Source organism: Cygnus atratus, chromosome 2, assembly GCF_013377495.2.
Source record: "Cygnus atratus isolate AKBS03 ecotype Queensland, Australia chromosome 2, CAtr_DNAZoo_HiC_assembly, whole genome shotgun sequence".
Classification (NCBI taxonomy): domain Eukaryota; kingdom Metazoa; phylum Chordata; class Aves; order Anseriformes; family Anatidae; genus Cygnus; species Cygnus atratus.
The window spans coordinates 144,110,264-144,128,557 of record NC_066363.1 but is presented as its reverse complement, the minus strand read 5'-3'; the positions used below and the strand labels follow the sequence as shown (position 1 = coordinate 144,128,557).

Genomic DNA, 18,294 nt, shown 5'->3' with positions numbered 1-18,294 from the left:
GAAAAAAAATTTCCATACAAGACCTTTATCACAGCTTTATAAAAATGTACTGATCTTCAGCCTTGATATTTTTTATTTTATCTTTTATTAATATTTATTTATTTTGATTTAGGCTCTCTGGCATGAATATACCTCCTCCAGTTATCAGCAACAAAAATTGGCTCAGACTACATTTTGTAACAGACAGCAATCATCGATACCGTGGATTTAGTGCTCACTACCAAGGTACGTTTATATAAATACATTTTTTTGTGTTGTTGTTTTTACTTAAAAAAAAGCTTGAAGTCATGGAGGAAATGGGAAGGTCTATTTTACATTAAGAAAAAAAAATCCTTATAAAGATGTAGTTTGTATTTACATAAATGATAAAATCAGCTGTGTGATTTACCAAATTACAGTGTATTAGAGTATGAGTAATGTGTATATATATAGTGTATAAATATAACATTACAGCAGATATCTATTTCACTCTCCCTTGTGCAGTACTTAGCTTTTAAAATGGTCCTGGTTTCTGAACGAGATTGCAAAACACATGCAGAAATGATGTTTTTCATTATTAAAATACGTGTTTGCCTCTATGATCTTGTAAATCATGTTTGTAAAACAGTAAGTTTCCATTTACAAATGTGGCATTTCATCACTATTATCTCTTACTACCTATTTATGATTGCATTGTGCTATTAAGGGTTCAATTAACCTGTAAGATTCTTATCCACTGTTTTTATGAACAAGCATTATTTAGGATAAGAGTGAAAACATTTGAAGCATTAACTTGGGAGTATCACCATTTGGAGTAAGATCATTATCATGATGAAGTGCTGATAAAAACTGTGCTTCATTAATGTATTGTAATACTGTCTGCTTTTTCACAAACATTACTGTAAATAATATCTTTCAGTATCTATGGTCTATCAATGGATCTTCAGGGAACAACAGCTCTTTTTGGGCTCTTTTGCTTTTCCGTTTATGTGTTGAAAAAATAAATCACAGCGCTCCTATTTATGAGACTTAGTTCAGGAATTTCTTTTACATTTCTCCATTCTAATTCAGCATAGGAAATATTAGCTACATAAATGTTTGCAGAATCTTGTAAAATTAACCAACTAATGTGGTAAAAATTGCAGCTAACAAAATATTAAACTTTTTTTTCATATAACTTATCCTAACTTTTTAGTACTGTGATTGCCTCAAATAATACATTCTATACAAGTACACAGTAGAATTTGATTACTAATTAAGCAAATATGTTTACCTGTATTTAGACTCTGAGATATTTTTATGTGTACTGTAAGTGACTTCAGTCAAAACGAGCCTTCTTACTGTAGGCAAAGCTTCTGTAACTATTATGAAAAGGCACTGACATCTTTTTCATGGCACCCAATACAATAAACCACATACTTTACTGGAAGATACCTAGCTTATGGGACTGTTGAAAACAAGTAGAAATTTTGTGTTAGATCCTACTCAACAACTGAGAAACAATGTGATAACTATTTTGGCAGATTGTAATTTGGATTGAGCAGATGTTTAGTTTTGAGTTATGGAGAACAAACTACATCTAAGATGACATGCTCACTTACATTCCTGCCAGAAGTGTGAAGTGCTAGCTTATGAAGGAAAATAGACTTTTGTTTAGTTTCAGAATGTTTTCGGCAAGTCACATAAAATACTTTAATGGGCAGGTTTCAGAAATTTGAATATGCTGTGTAACTGAAGTTTCTCTTCACCACCTAAATAATATGCCTAAGTTTGTAGTGATTATGTTATAGAATTCTTATTATTGTTTTGCTCATTTAATTTTTAATGATGTACTTCTGAATGTATATTAAAGTGTACTCTATACTTAGTTGTGAAAGGCTGCAGTATGAAGAAATTAAGAAAATATCTTTTACAGCTTTTTGAAAGAAACTGATACGTGGACAGTAATTTCAGCATGCAAAAGCACTAAACGTTCATACTCAAGCAGATATGATCATTACAAATTGAACTTGACAGTAGAAAATGAAATACGTAAGGTGAGGTAATAGGGATGAGTGGTTTCTGAGATGATGTAGACTGTAGGAGAGAGTGTAAGGAAAGGAAGTAAACATACTAAAAATATTTCATAAGTTTAGAAATCAAAACGTATATACACAATTCATTTATTTTTAAGAAGCAAAACTTTTATTTTATCAGAGGCAACTTTAAGCCCTTTTGTAAAGACAATTTTCAATCACTAATTTCACTGGTATATTGACATAAGTTGCCACAAAGGAAGATGATTAATAAAATCAAAAACAATTATTCCAAAGGTCAGTGTGATACAGATAGATGAGAAAGTTTTTCTTGTCAGGAGTTTATTTCCACTTCGCTTTTGAGAGCATGTCTGATAATACTCTCAATATATTAAATCATTACCTTATTCTTTTTTTAATGCTGTAATAACTTCATTGCAAAAGCACACTCTTTCACCTGCTTAGTTAAGATGAATATTAATTTAATTTTTTTTTTCTGGCTTCCTTCGGTAACTAGAACTAGTAATTTCTTATCACTTCATCTACTTTAGCTTTCTTTATTCCATTGTTGCCTCTTTCTAAAGAAAGATTTCAAATTGTGAACTTCAAAACACTACATAGTTGTCTTATTTCATCGCTGCTTGGCACTTCAACACTCCTTTCACTTCCTTGGCTTGCTGTTGTTTGCACAACTGCATATTTTGTGTTAATATATTTGTGAGGTGGGTTGACCCTGACTGGCGGCAAAGCACCCACAAAGCCACTTGCTCACTTCTGTCTTGCCCTGCTTTAGAATAAGGCAGAAAATAGGGAGAATAGGAGCCAGAAAATGTGTGGGTTGAAACAAAGATACGGAATATCATTTGTCAACTATCATCATGGTCAAAACAGACTTAACTTGAGGAATTTGACTTTAGAACATTTAGTTACTGGCTTGGGTGTTAGGAAACAAAGATGCATTTAAATAGCTAGAGAAAACACTTCTCTTCCTCCTTTTGCAGGCTTACCTTCGCTCCAGACACCTCTCATTCCTCCTCCTCTTATCTACACATTACATACATATAAGTCTCTTCTGTGAGTTCATGGGCACTGTTGAAGGTTGGAGCCAGAGCATAGCAGTTTGTTTCTCATGCTCCTCCTTTCTCACTTTTTTCTTCTGACATGCATTCCTTCTTACTCATTTCCTCTCTCTGGGCGAACATCTGGCTACAGTCTCTTTAGGGAAGTACATGCTCCAGCATAGATTATCCATGGGATACAGTCCCTTTGGGGTATTACTGTTCTGCCATAGAGCACTTCCTCTTTCTCTAGTCTTGTTCCTTTATATCAGTGCTTACTCCCTTTTCTTCAATATGTTTTTGCACAGGTACAACAAACTCCCCCTGAAGGGCTCAGCTGTGTCTTGTTGCGGGTCTAATGCAGAGCCAGCTGGAACTGGCTGTGACCTACAAAAACTTGTTAGTTGTTCTATTCAAATGAAACAAAATAAACCAGGTTATATGTTCACTGTTAGGCAAAATATGAAATACCTGAATCTTATTTCATTCCATTCTCATAAATTTATTTATTTTTTTAAATGTTGTTTTGTTGGTGGTGGGTTTTTTCAGTTTCTTTTTCACAAGGCAGCCTCATGCAGTGTAGCTTCAGTGTAACATCTCAAGCTACTGTGACCTAACCATTTCAAAAGAAGAATAAAAGTGTTGTTATATAAATCCTTAAAAATGAGGTGCATATCCGAAAATCTAGGGAAATTACATAATATGTCCTAAACAACCTTTTAATTTCATTAATTGTTGTAATTTTCTTAATTTTCTGTTTAAGGCTTCAGTCTTGCAAGCACCTGTGAAAATGTATAAATTGGCTTATCCAGAACAAATGAAATTTACTGAGGTATAAGAAACTAAGGGAAACTGTCAGCTTTATGCGAGTACATGATCATGCATGTTATGTGCATTAATTCCTTTTAATAGGCATTTTCATTCATGAAAGATAGTGAATTATACATTTCTTAACAGATATTTGTAAATGATAAAGTGATATATGTTAATCAGAAAAGAAAATGATTTCTCCCTCCACCCTACCCAGGTTGTAGTGTCATAACCAAGACACACTTGTTTTTTTTGATCACATGTTTCAGCATTTCTTTCTATTCATTGAAGGTTTTTGATCTTGGTGTTTTCTATCCTTACTGCTTTGTTAAAACTCCTTTTGAGTTAGAAATTGTTTACTGAACTACAGGCAAAGCCTTTTGGATCTTCCTGAAGCTGCCGCTGCAATGTTTCTCAGCACTGGTAATCCTCTTTTGCTGTTTATAAAATTAGTTGTTCTTTTTTACTCTGTCCATTCACTGTTCCTATAAAATTTCCTTGTGCTTGCTATTTTCTGTTGGCTACTTTTGCACCCCATCACTTACGTATGAATCCATAATGCTATCCAAGTAGACAGAAGGGATTAAGGTAGCTTCACAGCTTCTAGTCTTATAGATGGGAGTACACAAACTTCAGTATTCTTTATGTCAAGCATACCTTGATTCTGAAAGGGCTTTTGGAAAAGAATTCTCCATTTTCTGATAGCTAAACATTACTTTAAGACTCTGTAACTTTGCTTTCTTTTGAGATCCAGCATCCTCTCTTTCTTTCTAATCCTTTAAAGCTTTGCAAGGTTCCAGTGGTAGCCCTGTACTTGCTGTTCATCTCACTCGTGAAATCAACTTCCTAACTACTTAGACTTTCTTCCCCCTTTCTTATGTGTAGTAATTCAGTTGCAATGTTTAGGCCATATACAAAATAATACTCAAGAACAAAATAGTATCAAATCTGTCAATTGAGTATACAATCATGTCTGCATTCTATTAAGGATCTTTGCTTATAGGAAAATACAGATAAAGGGATGAAACATATCCATGAGCTTTTCAGAATAGGATAAAATTTAGCTGTCATTCTCATGTGTGAAAAGCATCCAAATGGTTACTCTGCCTAAAACTTGACAGTGAGCTAAGTGGAGCTGAATAAGGTGAATGCCAGCACTTTCAATGTGTCCAATATGGAGAAAACTGACACCCAACCTTTCACTGTTTGATATTATGTTGTTCTTTTTCCTTTGTGTTATTATGCATATGAATAGAAATCTGTCTTCATTCAGAAATGATTTATGGAGCTAGACTTTTTGTTTGTTTTGCTTTGAGAGAGAATTTGAAGCAATTGGCAGCCGACTAAAGAACTTCTTACTCCAAAGTAAATAGTACTAATCTGCCTCAGAACATTTTGGCTAGAGTTGCCAGAAGGGGAAAACCATCTTTATCATTTTTTTTCAGAACATCTAACAACTTAAATGCAATTTGTCTTTACTTATCTCAAAACCTGTTGCAACTAACAGTACACAATACTTCTGCTGGAAGACTCAGCAGTTATGACAAGGTTGTAGGTGAGAACCAGCTCCAAGCTACATCAAAATGTAGATACCTCTGTTTTATCATCTATAGGTTTTCTCTAAATACCTACTAAATCTGGACACAATTCATCTGTCCACAGATATATGTGCACTGACATATGAGATAGGGTATATAAGGTATCCTTATGGTGCTGACAGAAGTGCACGTGCTTTTCTGGCATTTGGAGATGAAGCAAGTTATTATAAAAGCAGTGTGTTATGAAGTATCAAAATTGGACCAACATTTGGACCAAACCAAATTACATATAGGCAACTTAGGGAAGATTAACCCCCACGCTTTGGGAAGGTCAACCTACTGCCAGTACAGGTTACAGAGTTACACAGACGACCATATGGGAGGGGCTAGGTAGAGATGCTCTAGAGATGCTCTAGAGTAAATGACACATCTGCATAGCATTAGCAAATTAGAATTTACAGGAGACCATACCCTTCTGGCACAGGAACTGGAAGACATCAAAGAACATGTAAAATGGCAACTAACAGCATTTAGGCAGGTGTTATATCCTGTCCAAGGGTTGTTCTTTGAGATGGATTAAAACACTGTATTTTACTGACTACACTGATTAATTTCCATTGATTATAATATGAGTTTATACACCTAGGGCAAGTATAGACCTGCAAATGTAGTTGTCTTAATCTCAGATGGGACTTCACATGAAGTGAAGTTTAATATCAGCACATTCATGGGATCTTGAGATTCCCTGAGAGAAATTGAAGTGCTGCATCACTTGAGTTACAGCCAGTGAAGAGGTTGTAATATAAAATAGAAGGTCATATAAAGAAGTTGCTAGTTGCATTGTTAATTTATTTGGCAGAGTACAAGCTTTTTGTTTGGTGATTGCTTTTTTTGTTGTGGTGTTGGGGTTTTTTGTTTGTTTGTTTGTTTTTAATGACAGACATGTAATTCTCAGTGTTGTAAATTCATGGCCTTTTTTAGACCCTGAAGTCCTATTGTCAAAATACAGCCCAGATAGCTACCTGATTTAGCAGTGGATAGAGAAAAAAGGAATCTTTTCATAGAAAGAAACTTTTCATCAGATTTTTTCACCTAGGCATAACAAGAACTTAAATTTCTTATATTGTCCCAAAAGTAAATGTTTGTAGCAGAGTTTCTTACTCATGGGTCTGTTAGCTGTGCTTCATCTTGTACTGAGCTTTACTTTCTGAGCAGGTGATTTTTCACCTTTGCACTCTTGAGATTTCTTTTATGTACAGCTATACATCCACACAATGACAGTGCATAGAATGACATTGTTTTTTCTGTAATCAAGTCAGAGGAGAAATATTGCTCTATTTCATTTCCCTCCCCTTCTAAAATGTATTTTTAGAATTCTCTCATTTATAGGTTTTAATAAAACTAGTGTTGAATGTTAATTTAGTTCTGTTACTGTACATAGAACTGGAAAGGTCCATTTCTAAAGTTTCATTGTTTTCTACCTCAAATAAGAGCATAATTCTTTAAAAAAAAAAGTCAGAGCTAAGGTTAAAATTGAACATATGGTAACCCATGCTAATGTTTAAATTGATGGACTGTATTTTCATTCTGGAATTAATGTCGTGATCTAGTATAGAGTACCTAATTTTTTGATGATTTAATAGTTGTGTCTTCCTTACTTATTCTTAAGAAAAACACAAGTATTTTAGTTGCATTCAATCATTTTAATGTGTTTAATATTCTACACATGCTCATTGTTTACAAAAGAGAGAGAGTATGTTTTATGTACCACTGGCTGTAAGTAATTTCAACTCCTTTGTAGAAGAGGAAAAAATGTACTGAATTATTCCTGACTTCAATTTAGCTAAGATACTTCATTTTGATAAGGTCAAATAAGAAATACATTAATCTGCATATCTGTTTCATGACCACCAACCAGTGTTACATACTGCACTGATGATCTGTTCATGTCAGGATAAAACAACTGAGGGAAAAAGGTGGGATAAAGCACTGCTGTACAGTCAGAATACTTAATGGTATTGAAACTGTGTTGGAACACTCTGTTTCCCCTTTGAGAATGGTGATATTCAAATGTTCCCATAATATGCTTGGGCTTTTTAAGGAAGTGACTTAATTTTCTTGTGGATTTTTTTTTTTTCCCTCACATAATCAAAAGCGATAAGCCATTTCAATTAGTTTTTGAATACTTTTGACCATTATGTAGTTTAGTGGGAACATAAACCTGAAGTGGTCTAATTTTGGAAAACGGATTTTAAGGATTAGAATGAATACTGTCAGTTACATCAGATGTAGTAGGTAGAAGTATTTCTGCTGGATGATTCCTCCCTCCCCCACACTGCATTCCTTTTTTTTTTTTTTTCCTGCCTGGCATTCTCTACTTATTTAATTTTAGGAGGTCATTTTTCATTTTCAGAGTCTTTTCTGTACTGTTAGGGGACACCCAAGCACAGAGTGAGATAATTTTGATAATAGCCAGACGTAGAGAACTAGAAATGAAGTAAATGAACGTGGGATTTTTTGGTGTCTTGCCTCATATTTCAGTTTGCCATGTACTTTCTAATCAGACTGCATACCCTATTGTACAGAACTACCCTTTCTCTCTGTTTCGTTTCTTCAGACTAATGACAGCTTGTTTGTTGCTTAGTTGCTTGAGAGCACTTGAACTTTTGTTGTACTTTTGTACCTTAAAAATAGATGCAGTAGTTTTTATAGTTTATTGTATGAACAGAATAGAACTGTGTTGAAACATAAAATATGTGAAATATAGTTGCTTTGTTCTTTTGAATGTTTCCCCCTGTATTATTTTTGAAGACTCTAATCACATCATATGCATGAGGACTGAGTATTAGCCAAAATTAGTATTAGTCTCCTGCCTAAACATAAGAAAACTACTATTTTTCCAGTGGAGAAATTAGATTCAAAATTCTGTTCTCCAGTATGAAAATGGAAATGACCCATGCAATATGGTATGTCAGAAGTTATTTCTTACTGTTAAATAAGATACTACTTTTTTTTTACTTATTCACAGTATAGGTAAGGGTGATGATGTTTGGCTTTACTCTTCAAAGCTAAGATTATTTCATTACAGAAGTAAAAACATGTTGTGCAAAGTATCCTCCAAATACCTTGGTAAATAAGATTTTGTATCCTCAAATCTATTCAATGATAAGTTTAGCTTCTGCTCTAAATAAGGAAAGTGAGAATATTCTGAACAACCTTTTCAGTTTCCAGCTACACTTCCTCCACCTTGGTTCCACTCAATGGATCTTTTTATATTTTAATAATGGGTACTCTATTTGTGTACTGTATTAGTAGCATTACCAGAAAGATGAACATTTAACTTTTTTCCCCCCATTCACAAACAACTGGAATTTAATAAACACGTATGCTGTCACAGATTGTGTACACAAGAAATGTGTCCCTTTGCCTTGTTTTATCGTTTCTAAAGTCTCTCATATTCCTCTAAATCCTTTGCACTCTTTTCCATTGCTATCTCACGTAGATGTGACTCATCATCTCCCTTTTCATCATTCTTAGTTTTAATCTCTTCTTAGCAGTTTGGCCAGAGAGTTGGCAAACATACTGTTGCCATGCTTTGTGAGGGGCACCTTCATTGTCTCAAGTAACAGCAAACTACCATCACTATATCTAGGCAGAGGTTTATTTTAACAAGCAGCACATGAGACACTTGTACCACAGTTTGCTAAATCATCATGACATCAATCGTCTTCGTGTGACTGGGATCTCACAGTTACAGTAACATAACCTTCCTGTTGCACTTCTGAGGAATTCAAAGACCTTAGCTTGTGCTGGTTCTTTGTAACTTTCTTAGCATAGCAAGCACTGAAAAATAGTCTTAACTTGCAAATAAAATGGTGGGCTCTGTTGATCATTACTATTTTCAGTAATATCAGCAAGCTCGTCTATTCTAAGATAGTCTAAGTGCACCACACAATTATAAGGTTAGAGTGCCTGAAAATGCTAGCTAAATGTTGGAAAGGAATAGAGGACAAAACAGAAAATACACCACTGTATAAATCAACCTGTACTTTGACTCCTGTTGGTGCTCTGGTCTATGCATTTCAGAAAAAAATTCAGATTTGAGGAAAGTTCAGGGAAAGATAACAAAGGTCATCTACCACATAGATTAGACTTTGATTGAAAAGTGACTGACTAGTATGGGACCCTATAGCCTGGAAAATAAATAGAGTTGTGCAAGGAAGATACTCAGATTGGAAAGCGATGAATCATAATAATAGTATTTCTTGTATTGCCTGTTCATTTCCTCCTGTAAGAACTGTGTAGTGTTAGTTGAATTTAGTAATAGAGAGGATTAAAACTATATAATTAAAACTAAAACAAAAGGAGGTGGTTCTTAACACCCGTAGTTAGGTTATGAAAATCCTTTCAATGGAATGGAATGGATTGTAAAATTTAACCTGGGTTTGAAGATAAGTTAGACAAATTAATGAAAGATAAATCTATTGAGGGTTATTGCACAGGTATTGAACTATACTTGGCCTAGTAACTCATTACAGATCGTTGGAGGCAAGGTGCTTGCTTTTGTTTCTATATCTTTCTTGGATATACACTTTTGATCAAGCTTTGACATAAGATAATCTTAGATGAATGTTTGGTCTTAACCAATGCATTCCAAGAAAACAGATTCAAAGGAAGCAACAAACACAAGCCGTACAATTTATTATTTTACATATCACAGGACAAAAAAAGAAAAAAAAAAGCTTTGATAACCATCCACTTTTTTTTTTTTTTAATAAAAGTTCAGAAACAAAACCAAACATTTATGTTAAAGAAACAACATTTAAACCTATGATGTCTGGTTAAAAAGAGTATCAGTTAAAAGTTGCCATGGAAAATTGGATTCAGTAAATACTTAAAAAGGGACTAAAATCACAGAACAAATGCTTGCCTAGCTTCTTACTGTTGTTTCTTTATTCAGTGAGGTAGAAATGGAAAATTTCTCCCAGTACCCTTACATTTTAATCACTTGATTATAAAATTAGGCTAAGTGAGTAATTTTTTGCCTTTGTTTCATCCAATGAATATTTAAATTCTCAGTATCAAGGGGAATAACTTAGGAGAAATTGAAAGAGAATTATACTTTTCTGATAGTTTAGAAATTCAGCTGGAATGTGAGAAATGTATATCCTGATTTCCTCAAAAAGGAAGAAACTTAAACTGTACTTTCTATATCCGAGTAAAACAAACAAAGAAAAAAAAAACCAAACAGGTACCTTGTAAAAAGAGTTATTTTCAATGCAGTCTAGTGCCTTAGACTTAGGCACTTGGGTCTGGCAGATACTTTATGCAGTAAACTGTTCTTCATACTGTCTTTTTAATAACAGGAATCATAGCAGAAATCAAAGTAAGCCATAGAATAGTAGAAATGGAAATACTGGAACAAACAAAAGGGAGATATCTAGTATGACCAGAACAGAATTAAAGAGTTAGGAAACTGTGTATATTATTTAAAACTGAATTATATTAGCTTAAAGCAGTATTGACTTTTCAAATGTGCCAATATGGAAGAGAAGAGTAGTAATAGCTGATTTTTATGTAACATTTTCTATACGTATTTCTAAATAATTTCACTATGGAAATAGTTATTCTGTCTGTTCTGGATGACAAAACTGAAGCACATGCTAATGAAGGGACTTGCCGAGAGTTGCCTCGAAAGTTCCTAGAAGAGTAAGGCACCTGAGTCTTTTGAGCCTCAATCCAGGGCACCTGAAAACTAGGTAACGCTAACACTTTTCACAAAGCTGACAATTTCTTAGGTAGTAATGTTTTCTTTTTGCTTACAGTTCATCTTGATGCCCCCTGATCTGTACAAATACATTGCGAAGAGAATCTTGAAGGACATATATTCAAATCAAATAAAGCTTACACAAAAGCAAATAGGAACAGGCGCTTTCACCTGGCACTCCCCTTCCTTCTCTCACTTAATAGTAAACTTGGGATTAAAGTCAAAACCTTTTAATTCCTAATATATACATGTGTTAGTGTAACAAATAAGCATAGAGTGTATGTAGTTTTATAACTGGAGATATAAGAAGTAAGAATTTCTTTTCATTTGTATGCAGCTTGGTGCTGCATAGTTGTTTTTTTCAGAAAAGAGGTATAAAAACCACAGGTTTAAATCATATTTTGCTCTGGAAAGTTCAAAAACCTCTATGGCTTAAGTAAATCAACAGTCAAAACAAATTTGTAATTGCAGTCTTGAAGGAAATTTCAGTTTTAGGAAATTGACTTGTGGCTGGTTTTCTGAACCCGTCTGAGCACACTGTTTTGACGCTTACGGAAAACCAGTCAGTAGTATTTATGCTAATAATCATTCATCTTCCCAATGACCTCAATGGAAATTTATGAATATTAACCAACCTGGACGAAATTCACCATTTTACCTCTTGTGGAGGCTAACATAATGTCCTTTTTGAGGGTTTACTTGATATTCAAGTATCCCACAGGCACATAAGCTTTTTGTACAGAGGAAAAATTCTCCTTTTTTTTTGCACTCATTTTGTATTTGAATGAATGTTTATTGTTTTTTGTTTTTTGTTTTTTTTTTTAATTTTCTGGTTGAACAAATTTAATATGTAATACTTGCTGGAAATTCTCATTTACTTCTCATACAGTAACTTTTTCTTACACATAAAAGAACTTACTGTGGGAACTCTGTGGAATCTTTCAGAAATCCTTGCCTCAGCCAACATGATCACAGTGCCATTTAATTTATGTGAAGTAAATACCTAGCAATGATGGTAAAACTGTTAGCAGTTCTATTAACAGCCAAATTCTAGGTATATATAACCATAACCTAATGAAAGAAAGAGAAACATAATATGCTATAAGCATGTAGAACTTCAGAATAAAGAATGACCATTTCAATACAAGACCAAAATCATAGAACCATAGAATCAAGACCCATTCAAAAGGTTTCAGTTGTCTTTCATAATTACATTTCTGAGAAGGGAAAGGTTTTTAATTTTCAAACCCCACTTGGATGTGATCCTGTGTAATGTGCTCTAGGTGACCCTGCTTGAGCAGGGGGGTTGGACTAGATGATCTCTGGAGGTCCCAGAGATCAACCGGAGGTCCAACCTCAACCGTTCTGTGATTATGTGATTCTGTGTAATTGAATTTTTGTCCCTCAAAACCACACAAAAAGGCTTTCTGATGGTCAGAAATGCACACATAATTCCAGGAAAGGCATGCTTAATACGAATTAATTACCATCAGTGTAAGTTTACATAAATTACTTTTGAAATGACAACACTATGTGAAATAGGTTGTGCAGAGGAAGATATGAAACTGCTGATATTAATCCAAGTAATATTTAAGTAATAGTTATTAAAAATTGTTTTTTATTAAGGACTTTAAATTCTAAGAAATGGTATATACTGCAGAGAATTCCCTGTGAGGAAAAAAATGAAATCCTTTGCAGGGAAATGCAAACAAACAAACAAAAAACAGATAATCCGTTCTTAAAAACTATTATATTTAGGATTTTATCATTCCCCAAGGGTATTAAGAATGGAATATTGCTCATTTAACAGTTATAAAAATAATTTAATGGAAATAAATAAAAATACAAACAGAAGTTTGCAACACTAGTTGAGACACTAGTTTCCACAGTTTAGTCTCCTGATTCTGCAGTCTGTCTTTTGTGCTTTTTTTCCAAGTAACCTAGAATAATATTAATCCTCATTTCTGTCTTTTGTTCCTTTTTATCATCTGCAACATGAATACTACTTCCACTTACCACTACTTCTTTCTTTATCTTCATGGTCTGATGATACGTATGAGCCTCCTAAAGTAGTTAGCTCTTTTTTACAGATGTAAAGAAATTGCTGAAAGCAGGGTCCCATGGAACAGAAAGCCACAAAGCCATGTTTGGTTATTGACTCTAGAAAATTGGAAAAATCTGTGAAAAATATTGAATTTCCATCTTTGGATGGAGGAATAGATTTTGTGATTGAGTCTAGGAATCTGTATGTCCTTGATTTGGACAAAGGAGATATTTTATATAATCTGAGGAAGCTGAACAGCTTGAAAGGGTATTTTACTATCTCAACATATATAAGAAATATTGATAATTTCATAGAAATCTTTTTGTTTGTTTTTGAGAATATTCTTTAGAATGATTCATACCCATTATTTGTTTGTTTACTCAGGATACATCTCTCAGATAGGGAGGTTTTTTTTCCAGTGTCAGCTTTGAGTTTTTCTGGAAAATAAATTGTTGTGCTGACCTACAAAATTATATCTGAGAATTTGATTGTTGAAGTAGGTAGTTAGACTTGAGGGTAGGATATTTTTCTAAGAAAAAGAAAAAGTGGAAAGAATGTGTAGCATGTATATTATTCTAAACTTCTAGTTCAGATATGCGTTTCTTTAAATACGTGATTCCATTTTAGAAAATACAGCTGTTTAAGACCCTTCTCTCTAACAGAAAAATGTTTTTGTTTTAAAAACCAAACCAAAATGGTTATGTTGGTGCATACATGTGTAAAGAGGGTGATGAACCATATTCATCTCATCGGTGCCAAGTAAAAGTATAAATGATAGTGGGCACAAACTGAAATTCAGGAAATGCCATTTAAACAGAAGAAACCTTTTTATTGCAAAGGTGATTAAAAACTGGAACAACTTGCTCAGAAAAGCTGTAGAGTCTCTATCCCTGTCTCCTCTCTATCCCTCTCTATCTCCTCTCTCTATCCCTATCTCTATCCAAAACATGACACTATCATGAGTAACATGCTCTAGTTGACCCAGCTTTAGGAAGGTCAGTGGACTAGACAATCTCCAGAGGTGCCTTCCAACCCCAAAGCATTCTTCAAAAATCTGCTGTGACCAGATATTCTGAGCAACCACTCTCCTCAGAACTCCTTAAGTACTATCAGCTAAGAAATATAAGAAGTATTCAGAACCATCTGACATCTCTGAAAATCAAATTGGTGTACTTTTAGACAGGGCACTCTACAGTAGAAAGAATACATTTGAAAACTGTAAGATGTTAGCATTTAGCTTTAGATACCTTCCAGTTGTTGGCTAATGGATCACTGGGGACATCTCCCAGGGAAGCTTTTCCTGAGGCAAAGTTCATGTTTTGTACTGGATGCCCATTTCATTACTGAAAAGTTTGCTTATTGCCCACCTGATGCTGAGAGCACATAATGTTCTGTAGGAATAGCTTTCTCTCTTTAAGTGGATTTTGGATCAGTTTGTGCACTGAAAGAACTTTCCTTTCTAGAGACTTGTTTTTGTCGCACTTGACCTTTCTTAAAAAGTATTACTAAAAATATTCCTTGTTTATTCAGTGTATCCTGACCTTTTAATGAGACAACAACAACAACAAAAATCATAGAATCATGGAATCATTTAGGTTGAAAAGACCAGATGGTACATTTTCATTTATAAGTAGTTAATCTTTATATTACCTTATAAGCAACATTTACTCTGTTTAGAAAAGAACCTCGTTTATTTATTCTGAGTGAGAAATAAGAGAGAATTACTTACCTCTTATTAAATGTAATGCTTTTAGTTGTATGTAGGCATTATATTTTTCACAGTGATTAAGAGACAGTTACAGTCAAGATGCAGCTGCTGGCTCCCTGAGGGCTGGTGAACTGTGGACCACAGGGGATCTGCATGCAGACCAGTAGGGCAGGATGCATCCCACCACCCCGGCCAGGAGCAAGGCAGCCAGGGCACTGGGGACAGCCCCAGCCCTGAGCATCTGGCATCTCCCCGAGGATGGGTTTAGAAACAAACTGAGACTCTGACATGGGTTCATGGGTCTGGCTGGGTCTGTGCTCATGGCTGCGCAAGGTAGTGCTGCAGAGAGCTGGAGACTGGCCCTGCTGTGGTGTCACCGGGGCAGGGACTGACAGCCCCAGGGGCTGAAAAGGGGTCCTGGGCCATGGGCAGGGATGGGGGAGACCTATGGGATGGAGGGCAGAGCTGTTTATGCCCATCAGGGCCCTCAGAGTCCTGATAATCATTTATTATATACCTCAGTGGTATAAAATATGACTACATTGCACAGAAATATAATTCCATTACACAGAAATGCCGTTACATAGAAGAGTAATTTACTACTGATATGTAAAAATTCAGATCTGAAGTTAGTTGGATTGTAATGCACTCATACTATGTAATGTGGCCAAAGGGAACACAATTTATATGGAGTTAAAAATCTATTGTTACTTCAACTGATGTTTTTACAGTCTGATAGTCTAAATTTTCCCATTTATTTCGTCTTTTTCAAGCATATACTATAGTTTTTTTGTGAACTACTTTATGAATAATCTACCAATTTTCATTTATTCTTCCACTGCTGAAGTTAATAACTTGTAAATTTAGAGGATAGACGTTAACAGGCCATACTTTACCTGGAATCCAAGTGGAGTACTGCAAGTAACAAGTGGAGTACTGCAAGGGTCTGTCCTGGTACAAGTTCTGTTCAATGTGTTTACCAATGATCTAAAATCAGTGACAGTGCAATCTCAGCAGATTTGCACATGATGCCAAAATGTCAGTCAACAGTCAATATAGTCACAGATAGAGTTGCCATCCAGAGAGATGTAGACAAGATAAAGGAATGGGCCAACAGGAACTTTATGGAACTTAACAAAGACAAATGCAAAGTGTTGCACCCAGGAAGACAGAAACCCTGGCATAGGAATGGCAGGTAACAAGCAGCTCTGCTGAAATGGCACTGTGGGTCCTGGCAGACAGCAATCAGAGTGTAAACCTGCAGTGTGCCCTGGCAGCAATATCCTGGACTATATTAACAGGAATATGTGATCAAAGGAAAGAATTATTGTCCTTTACTCAATACTCATGTGATCACAGCTGGAATAATGCATCCAGTTTTGGACCCCAACACAGGAAAGACAAGTTCTTTGCTAGAGCAAGTTCAGTGGAGTGCCACTGAGGCAGCTGGAGGCTGGAGCCCTTGCTCTGTGAAGAGAGGCTGATGGAGCTGGATTTGTTCATCCTGGAGAAGCCAGGAAAGCTAACAGCTTCCTGGTGTCTGCAGGAGGATTATTGAAAAGTCAAAGCCAAGCTTTTCACGGTGGAGTAGGGTTAGAGAAAGAGAGAAAAATGGAAGAGTTGGAAACAAGATCTTCAGGCCATATATAAAAATAAACTTGCTGTGAATCCTGCTTTTGAACAAGTTGACTCAGGGCAATTGGGCAGTCTCCATCCTGTGAGGTTTTCTCAAGATTTGACCATATAAGATCCTGAATGACTTGGTCTGACCTCAGGGCTGACACTGCTTTATGCAGAAGCATGGCCAAGAGGCTTCCTGCAGTACATTTTGCCCTGAGTTATTCTATGCTCCTATGGATAACATTTGTTTTAATCCATGCATGATACAAAACAAATTCACTTTATAGAATATTAACCTTTTTGGATTTTTTTTTGACTCCTAATCAGCATGGTGTTATTAACTAGTGGACAAATAAGTAGTATTAAAACACTAGTTTAGTGCTAGTATTTGTTTATCAGTTGTCTCTGAAGAAAGAGCAAATTTAGAAAATCTTTAACACATTTTTTGAATACTTCTTGATGAATCATACTTATTTGGTTGCATTTCAAATGTTTAGTGGTGGGCTTTCAAGTTAGTTATATTGTACTGGCTGAAAACATGCCTTTAATCTATGGAATAGTAACAGTTGGCTTGTAATAATAGAAGTTATGGTAATATAATCTGTATCGAAGCTTTATTTTAAACTGGCATTGTGATGAGAATAGTTTAAGTCCAGTTGGTGGTTGGTATTTGAAAGCATGGTAATATTGTAATTTCACACTGTCAATTTAATTTAGAGAATTAATTCATTTTCCTTAAAATCCTGTCTTTTTGAATCCTGCCAAAACATTTTTCTTAATCATATCTTGTAAGAAAGAATGATAATTAAATATTGGCAGGTAATTATGTTAATTTTATTTTAAAAATTGAGTCTTAAATCATGTGCTAATGTATATTGACTAATCCCTAGTAGTTCTTGCTTATGCTAACCGCTCTAGGAGAGAAAAACAGTTCTGGTTTAATAGGAGATAGCAGCTACAGGTGAAAACTACAGCTTAATCTGGAATTGAACACAATATTGTGAGTGGTGCAGCTGATACAACAGAAAGAAGAGATGCTATCCAAAGGGACCTGGACAAGCTTGAAAAGTGGACCCATGTGAACCTAATGAAGTTCAACAAGTCCAAGTTCAAAGTGCTGCATCTGGGTTGGGGCAGTCCCAGACATGAGCACAGATTGGGAGAAGAACTCATTGAGAGCAGCCGTGCAGAGAAGGACCTGGGTGTTCTGGTGGACAAAAAGCTTAACAAGAGCCAGCAGCCTAGAAGGCTTGCAGCCTGGAAGGCCAACTGCATCCTGGGCTGCATCACCAGAGGGGTGGCCAGCCTGTCAAGGGAGGGATTGTCCCCCTCTGCTCTGCTCTGTGCTTGTGAGACCCTGCTTTGAGAGCTGTATTCAGGTCTGGGGCTCCGTGCATGAGAAGGATATTGGCCTGTTACAGTGAGTCCAAGGGAAGACCACGAAGTTGATCAGAGGGCTGGAGCACCTCTTCTATGAAGAGAGGCTGAGGGAGCTGGGGATGTTAAGTCTGGAGAAAAAAAAGTTCTGGAGAGACATCCTTGCAGCCTTTCATTACTTAAAAGAGGCTTATAAAAAGATGGAGAGTAACTTTTTACCTAGAGAGTGATAAGATAAGGAAAGATAGCTTTAAACTAAAGGAGGGTAGGTTTAGGTTAGATGTTAGTAGGAAATCCTTCACACAGAGGGAGGTGAGGCACAGGAACATATTTCCCAGAGAAGCTGTGAATGCCTCATCCCTGGAGGTGTTCAGGACC

The 18,294-nt window shown here is 35.4% G+C and overlaps 1 protein-coding gene across 3 annotated transcripts in view; it reads left to right on the top strand.

The window, feature by feature from the left end:
- CSMD3 (CUB and Sushi multiple domains 3) overlaps window positions 1–18,294 on the top strand; it is a 710,218-nt gene that overhangs the window by 242,288 nt on the left and 449,636 nt on the right. For all 3 annotated transcript variants that reach the window (XM_035546237.1, XM_035546236.1, XM_035546235.1), the window contains exon 6: window positions 113–225. In XM_035546237.1, coding sequence (XP_035402130.1) covers window positions 113–225 — 113 coding nt within the window. The remainder of the gene's footprint in view (window positions 1–112; window positions 226–18,294) is intronic.